At 54.0% G+C, this 8199-nt stretch overlaps 1 protein-coding gene across 1 annotated transcript in view; it reads right to left on the bottom strand.

The window, feature by feature from the left end:
• Positions 1 to 1554: 1554 nt before the first annotated feature.
• The window catches only part of LOC124047631 (SH3 and multiple ankyrin repeat domains protein 1-like), a 59205-nt gene continuing 52560 nt past the window's right edge, over positions 1555 to 8199 (bottom strand). Inside the window, 12 exon segments of the mRNA XM_046367950.1 lie at positions 1555 to 2787; positions 2876 to 4126; positions 4129 to 5086; positions 5124 to 5568; positions 5570 to 6174; positions 6288 to 6396; positions 6668 to 6780; positions 6961 to 7017; positions 7115 to 7141; positions 7366 to 7374; positions 7745 to 7825; positions 7973 to 8111. Coding sequence (XP_046223906.1) covers positions 1839 to 2787; positions 2876 to 4126; positions 4129 to 5086; positions 5124 to 5568; positions 5570 to 6174; positions 6288 to 6396; positions 6668 to 6780; positions 6961 to 7017; positions 7115 to 7141; positions 7366 to 7374; positions 7745 to 7825; positions 7973 to 8111 — 4743 coding nt within the window. The 3' untranslated portion in view covers positions 1555 to 1838.

Raw genomic sequence — 8199 nt, 5'->3', positions numbered from 1 at the left:
AACAGATCGACACAAACAGACACACACTCACAGAGGGAGAAGGCCTTAGGGAACCAGACATACCGTATAGACTGACAGACGCACAGTAAAAGCCCTTTTTTTTGTTTTGATCGCTGCACCGGTGTGTGTGTGTGTGTGTGTGAAAGTCGACATGGGACAAAAGACGCTCACATCCCTGGTACAGTCGTAAACATCGTCATCATGAATGAATGACAAACAGCTTTTGTAGTGTAAAATGACATGAGTTCATAAGCAAACCCTGAGTCATGGCTGTGGACTCCAGTACAGTCATGTCTCAGGAAAAAAACAAACCAACATTTGAATCTCCTCTGTACCTCTCCTACATACTCCGGACGCCCTTTCTAAAGATAATAACTATCATAGTAAAAATGACATATTACGACTTTTGAATATTTTTTGAGTATTCGTCATTACACACAGATCTGGATGATTAACTATCAATAATACTCTGACCCGTTTTAAATGAATGATTGCAATCAGCACTTGGTACGAAACAAATTCATGATTTGGATCTGTGAATCCATTTTCACATGTAAGCTATATTGTTACTCAGAGTTAGTAAAATAAGTAGAAAGCTTGTTGTTCACTAGGGAATTAGGGCATAAACTGACCTCAGTATAAAAAGTCCACTACTTTACTTTTTTTTTTTTTTTTTTACTGTTTACTTTAACTTAAAATGTCATGTACTTTTCCATTTTAGGACCATATTCGGACTTTTAGACATTCCAACAACAGCTTCCAATCCCATGCTCTAATGCGCGTCAGAGTTTGCGAATGAATTTCAGGATAAGAATAGGGCCTGTATTGTTTATTAGAGGTACCCAACCACCACCTTTTGTATATCCATGGGCTTACCATCTCTGTATGGGTAGCAGCATTACAATCTCAAGATTCTTGTTAGCATTTCTCCCAGTACTGTAACCGCCAGGCAGCAGATGGAGTGTGAGAATCACCAGTCAAATGTCTGTGTGTCTGTGTGTGTGTGTGTGTCTGTCTGTGTCCATGTGTTCATTAAAAGCCTATTTATCAGTAGTTGTACAGTGGGTGTAAATAGACAATTGTCCTCCACTCATAACAAATCTCTCCTGGTGTGTTTAAGCCTTTTCCGTCGTGATCCTTTACGCCATTTGTCCAGCTCACAGTCTGTGTCCAATGGTCTTCTATAGAACTCATCTCGGTCTGTGTGTTTCTCTGTCTTTCTCTGAGCCCTGAGTCACCTCATCTTTCACTCTCTGCCTGTGGCTCAGGGGAGGGGCTAGGGTCATGCATGGGAGAGAACAGCCTGAGGAAAGAGGGAGGGGGGTAAATCAAGAAATAAGAATAAATAGAAAATGAAAAGTAGTGAAGGTAGTCAATTAAATGATAGAGAGAAATACATGTAGAGAGTGGGAGTGAGAGAGAGTGGGAGAGAGAGAGAGAGAGAGAGAGAGAGAGAGAGAGAGAGAGAGAGAGAGAGAGAGGGAGAGAGTGAGTGAGAGGGAGAGGGAGAGAGGGAGAGAGAGAGAGAGAAAGACAGAGAGGGAGAGAGAGAGAGAGAGGGAGAGAGAGGGAGAGAGAGAGAGAGAGGGAGAGAGGGAGGGAGAGAGAGAGAGAGAGAGAGAGAGAGAGAGAGAGATGGAATAACTTAGCAAATGAACTCTAAGGATAAATGCTTAATGGCTAAAAAGGGAAGGGGGATGGACTCATCTGGCTCGCAGGGAAGGAAAGAGGCACTTGTCTTTCCTTCTCCATCCGGTCCTTTTGTCTCCCTCTTTATTTCCACTTGCCCCTGGCTGACATGTTGCCTCTGTCTGTGCATTGACTCTGCCGTTCTTCCCTCACCTGTCAGTCAGTTTCTTCAGCGCTCTCTCGATGTTCATGCGGTGGCCGACGCGCGTCACCCCCAGGTCCAGGAAGTCGTCCTTGGTGAGGGAAGGCAAGTGGGAGCCGTCGATCTCGTTATCCAGGAAACGTTCCCTGTGCTCCCCCAGGTTCAAGTAGGAAAGCCAGTCGGCCACGTCCCACTTGGTCCAGTAGGACAGGGGCTTGATGGCGAAGGGCTTGGCTGGGGGAGGAGGGGTGAGGTGGGGGTAGTTGAGGCAGGATGGAGAGGGGGGCAGGTGCATGGAGGGTGAGGATGCGCCGGAGAGTAACTGGGTGGGGGAGAGGGAGCGGGAGACCAAGAGGGTGCTGGGAGGTTGTGGGGATGTGGGGAAGAGAGGAGAGGTGGAGGGGTTGTAGGGGTCTCCTAGGGTGTGACCTGGGGATGAGAGCGTTAGGGGAACGGGGAACTCAAAGGGGGTGTTGTAGACAGGGGTGCTGGGGAGGATGGGGAGGGAGGAGGGTCTGGGAGGGGCGGGGCTGGGGCAGTTTGTGGAGTAGATGAGGGGGCTGGGGGCACGCCGGCGGGACATAGATGACCTCAGCTCTGGACCAGGGGTACATTGGAAGTCAAAAATCTTGGCTCCACGGTACTTAGTGCGATGTTTGGGGGATGTGGGATAGGGTGAGTATGTGGGGGAGAGAGGAGGGTGGGATTGAGAAGGGGAGTAAGTGGGGGAGAGAGGAGGGTGGGAGGAGTGAGAGGGGGAGGTGGGCATCTGGGGAGAGGGGGAGTGGATCCAGTTAGGCTGGAGTGAGGGCTGGTGGGATGGCGAGCCAGACGGAGTGGCAGTGAGATTGGGGGTGAAGATTGACGGGCGATGCTGCGGGGAGGAGGTGGGTAAGGGGGAAGTGGAGTGACCTGTGGGGGGGCTCTGAAACGAGGCAGAGAAATCCCCTGAATATCTGAAAGAGAAGATATAAGGGATTACTGTACTCAGTAGGCAGTGCCGTGGAGTCACTGAGTGAAACCCTTAAACAACAACAGCCTCACCTTTGCATTGTGGGCGACCTCGGATTAATGGGACTCGAACCTCGCATCTCAGACTGACTCCAGTCCTCCGTGCTCTTATTGCTCATCTGTTGCAGTTTGGAGCTCAGCTCGTTGATGATGCTGGCCTTTACTCCCGATAGGGGTGAGTGCAGTCTGCGCCCCTCTACAGACATCCCACCCCCGGCTCGCTCCAGGCCCTGCCCCGGGTCGACCCCCTCGCTCCAGGACAAGGGTCTTGGCTCCAGGGTGTTGGGCCGCTCAAGACAGGCGGCCAAGGTGGAACCGAAGCTGTCCTCCATCTTGGGTCGACTCTGTCTGCGTTGTTTCCTCTCGTCCGCTGCTCCACCCTCTCCTCTCCTGGCCTCCTCCTCTGGGTTGGCCTGTCTCTGGGGGTGTTGTGGGACGCTCTGGCAGGGCGGATTGGTGCTTGCCTGTCGACGCAACGCTTCCCTTGTGTCCTTGATGCCCCCTTCTTTGTACTGCATCGTCTTTGGATACACAGGGGGGTTGGCCGTGTGTTTGGCATGGTGCACTTCAAACGTCTGCCCACCTGAGTAAGTCAAGTAAGGATCCGGGTGCTCGCCGCCCACTCTCTCCCCTTCCGCTCCTCCTCCTCCTCCTCCTCCTCCTCCTCCTCCTCCTCTCTCTCCCTTCAGTCTGCTCACTCCCAGTGTTTCCAGATGGTGGTCGCTGCTACTGTCCAGCTCCTCAATCCCAGAGTCCACCACCGTCTCTGTCTGCCAGTCTACAGTCTTCATCCTGGAGGGTTGGTGGTCGCCTGCCTTGTCAACTGCACTGACGGTGGTTCTGGGAGCGGTCCCAGCTACATTGTAGTCTGAAGACGGCGCAGAGGCGGTGGTACTGGTGGCGGCGGCGGTCACGGTCATCGTGGTGGCGTAGGTCACAGTCGTAGTGAGGGTGGCCGCGCCTCGGTCCTGTGCTAAGGTCATCGGGGGAACAGGCGCCCCCGTATTAGCGGGGTTAACCGGTACGCTGGGGCCACTGGAGAAGGGGTGTGCATGGGACATGGGCTGGGGTCTGTGGAGTGAGGGGGCGGGTAAAACGGAGGCGACTGTGGCGGCGGAGGAACGGGGGAATATTTGGGGCGAGGTGAGGGAGGGAGACAGAGCTGACTGGGTGAGGTTGGCCACCTCGCTGTCGTAGGACGTGAGGCTGGAGGCAGCAGAGTCCCCAGTTTGGGGGAAGGGAGGGGGCGTTGGAGGCGAAGCCTCCTGTTGGAGGTACTTTAGGGGAGGGGAGGGGGGCGGCGGGGTGGCGGGGGTGGCAATGCGAGAGGGGCGTGTGAGGCTGAGTGTTGATGCTGTTGAGAGTATCCCCTCTGCAGTTCTCTCTGGCCTTGGCCGTTGGCAAACTGCAAGGGAGGGGGTAGGGGGTCAACAAAGACAAACTCATCATCTATGTCTATGGAGGGGGTGGGCGGTGGAAGCACCATGAGCCCCAGTCCCACTCCTCCTCCTCCCTCTCCCTCATCTTCATGTGGGTGGGCTGGGGCTGCGGGTAGGCGGTATTGGGGGATGTAGCTAGAGTTTGCACTGCTCTCCATCTGTAGGAACGAGGGTCTGCGGGGTGCAGGCTGAGGCGGCGGGCCGGGCGGCTGCATGGGCGGGCCAGGTGGCTCCCTGTCTCTAGGACTCTGTTGATAATACTGGGTCTGGTACTGGTTGGTTCTGTCCTCTGAAAAGCGAACTCTGAGGCCCTCTCTGGTTCCGGCCGCCTGGTCCCTCTCCACTCTCTCCCCTCCCCCTTCCCCTCCCAAGCGTAATATCCTGGGTGACAGCGGGCGGCTCAGGGAGGCGGGGGAGGTAGTGGCGGGGAACAAGGACGGCGTGGGGGATGGGAGAGAGGTAGGAAATGCCCCCACGCTGGACATCTGCCGGCCAAAGTGCCGCTCCTCCCGCCGGGTCCTCCGGTCGTCCTTGAGGGCCCTTTCCCGTGCAGCCAGCGCCAGGCCCAGAGGGGACGAGGGGTCAAGGACCTTCCCAGTCAGAGGGTGGATGAAGGTGGTGGCTGGAGAGCCTGGGCCGTAGTTGGAGGGAGCGGACTTGGGCTGGCCGTCCTGGCCCATCACAGGGGAGTGGTACTCAGGCAGCCCGAAGGCAGGGGGCATGCTGCTGGCGTAGTGGACATAATTGTCCCCAGAGAACATGCCCTCGTCGATGGACTTGGAGGGGCGGAGGCGGGGGGGTGGGGACATCCATCCCCATCCCCTGTAGGGGCTGGGTCCATACCCCTCCACCTCCCCCCGCCTCCCCTTGGATGTCCTCTTCGGAGGAGAGGAAGAAGGAAGCACTCTTCCTCCTCATGTCACGGAAACGTTCCCGGTCCCGGCGCGCTGCCCCCACGAAGGCCCCCCTGAACTGGTTGGTGAAGTCCAGATTCTCCAGGTTAGGGGGCAGCTGGGGGGCGACATTCGAAGGGGGCATGGCGGAAGAGACAGGGGGCTGGGGTGGTAAGGGGGACACAGGGGAAGGCAGGCCGGGAGTGGTGGGGGTGTCGGGGGAGGCGGATGCGGATGCGGAGGTAGGGTCACCTATGTCGGGAGGCGGATGCTCGGCATCTACGCTGCTGCCCTGGCTGCTGCGGCCACTGCCGCTGCTGGTGGAGGGGGCCTTGACGATGATGGTGGGGATGGGGATGGAGCTCTTCTCTTTGGCTCCTGAGCGCTTACCCCCCTGGCCTTGCCCCCCCTCGGTGGTGCCTGCTGAGCCCACCTTCCACTGTGGTCTGCTTTACAAGAGGACCCCTCCCGCCCTTCCTGCCTCCACCACCCCTGCCTGCCCCTCCGCCCCTCTCCCGGGTCGCCACTTGCTGCTGGGGCTGCTGCTGCTGGGGTTGCTGCTGCTGGGGTTGCTGTTGAGTTTTGGGAGCTGCACTCGTGGGTGGAGTAGCACTACTGTAGCCCCTCCTCAACACCCCCATTTTGCCCCCTCCTCTCTTCGTCCCCTCTGGGGGCTCCCCTGTGTATTGTCCTCCTCCTCTCCGGAGGGTCGGGGCCATGCCGTGCTGTTGATTGGCCCCGCCAGGGCCTCCCCTGTCCCAGCCTGCCTGGGTGGCGTGGACTGCCTGCTGCTGGGTGAGGAGGGCCTGGGCCTGGGCCTGGGCCTGGGAGGATGGAGGTTGGGGGGCAGACTGCTCCCCCCTCCAAACAGTATGGGGGTCAGCAGATAAGGGGGGTTCTGGGGCGGATGTGTTTGGGGGAGGGGGGATGTCCTCTGACAGACTACGGGCCAGTTTCATGGCCGGGTTGTGGAGGTACTGCCTCTCCTCCTCCATCACACCTGAAACAGGGACACACAGAGATAAACAGACTATCTGGTTGGAAAACAGTTAACAAACAGTCAGAATGTAGCTTTTTTTTGACAGTCATAGCAATAATATCTGTAGGTCTTACCAATAGATTTCTGTCGCAGCATTACTCCATGAGGCTGGCCGGGGGGATATTGACCCTGGTTGTAACCAAACCCAGGCGGCATCACACCAACCAACTGGTCATGACTTGGCTTTAGGTGTTGCAAGACACACAATGAAGGAAGATGCACAGGGAGAGATGCCCGAGAATGGGAGGAAGTGATGCCGCATTAAAAGTGCATTGGCAGTAAAAGGGATATATAGTGTAATATGGAGGAAGCAATAAGTTCATATCCTGTTCTGTGAGGTTTCTTTCACATCCATCGTTACAGACACAAGCACTGAATTGAGGGTAGGATCCCCAGGGCCAGTAGGACCTACAGGTACAGTCATGGTAAGGTAATGTCAAGAAGGATGCACTACCTCATTGGGGGCGATGCTCTTGGTTCGGTCTCTCTTCCCTCCGTGACCCCGCTGTCCCTGTCCGTCTGATGTGATTGTGTGCTGAGCCGCCGCCAGGATCTCATCCAGTTTATCTGAAAGACGGAGGGCGATAGAGCGACAGAGCGAGGAGAGGGAGAGAAATAAAAGATATAAGAGAGGGAAGAGAGAGATCAAAAGCGTAAGACGATTGAAAGCGGCGGCACATTATTGTCACCCAGTTCAAAGATGGCCCTTTTGGAAACACAAAGGGGCGGGCAGAGGTCAGATCTTACTCAGTGCCATTTGATAGACTGTCCTCTTCTTATCAGGCACCTGGGAGGACTCGTACTCTGAAAAACAGAGGTGATATATTCTCAGGACCCAAGCAGACTGATTTTGAATGGAGGCTTAAGGGCTGATTAAGGTAATGATTAGAGAGATATTCACCTGCTTTCTTTTTCCATGGAGAGGCAGCTGCAGCATAATTAGAGACAAGAAGGTTATCATATTATGCTATAACAGGACACTGAGACTGCTATTATAGGCATCTCTGTAGCATCACAAAATAACATGAATGAATACAGTACATTTTGTACATTAACACTGATGATGACTCTGATGACGGGATGGTGATAATGATGGTGAGGAGGAAGACGACGACCATGACAATGACGTCACACAACTCAACCTTTTCCCACCTTTCTCCACTGTTAGTCGTCCATTGGATTCAGCAGAAAAAAAGAAGACATTGAGCAGAGGTTATGTGCATAAAGTAGAGCTTCCACAACGTGAATGACTTCACTGTATCTACATCTTACCTAGTGTTTATACATTCGCTTGAAGGAGGACATGTATCCCCACAGTCCTCCTCATTAAGCCATTGGTAATTAAGACATGAAATCTTACCTATACCCCGAAACATCCAAGCTTCCCTGCATCAACTCACTTCATATTTAATGGACTTTTTCAATTAACGTCGTTTTCTCTGGGTCAGAATTCTAACGTGAACAATCCTTTTCTTCCTCTTTTCTCCCTGCTTTTTATGCTTCCCAGCCCCTTCTTCTTCTATTGTCTTACCCATGTCTTCCAGCTCTGATGTCATTGATTTAGAGCGCAGGGCAATGGCAGGAGGAGTCAGCCTCTTAGCCTGCTGGGGGACTGCCAAGAGACAAGGACCAAACAAACTTACTGCTGTATTATAATCATACACACAGTAGCTGTTACGGTATTGCGAACAAGCATTATTATTACTAAGTTATAAACATGAATTGTATACATTACACAGAACAAACTAAAAAAGTATACCTTTCTTCCTGAGGTTGGTCTCCTCCATCTCCGGGTTGCGTGTCACCATGACAACCTTGACCATCAGCGCGTTGCCACCTTGTCTGATCATGTTGACCACCTGCCTGTGGCCCACCTTCACTACATTCTGACCATTAACCTAAGCACGCACACACACACACACACACACACACACACACACACACACACACACACACACACACACACACACACACACACACACACAC

Source organism: Oncorhynchus gorbuscha, linkage group LG11 (assembly GCF_021184085.1).
Source record: "Oncorhynchus gorbuscha isolate QuinsamMale2020 ecotype Even-year linkage group LG11, OgorEven_v1.0, whole genome shotgun sequence".
In the NCBI taxonomy this organism is placed as follows: domain Eukaryota; kingdom Metazoa; phylum Chordata; class Actinopteri; order Salmoniformes; family Salmonidae; genus Oncorhynchus; species Oncorhynchus gorbuscha.
This window is presented reverse-complemented; position numbering and strand designations above follow the sequence as displayed.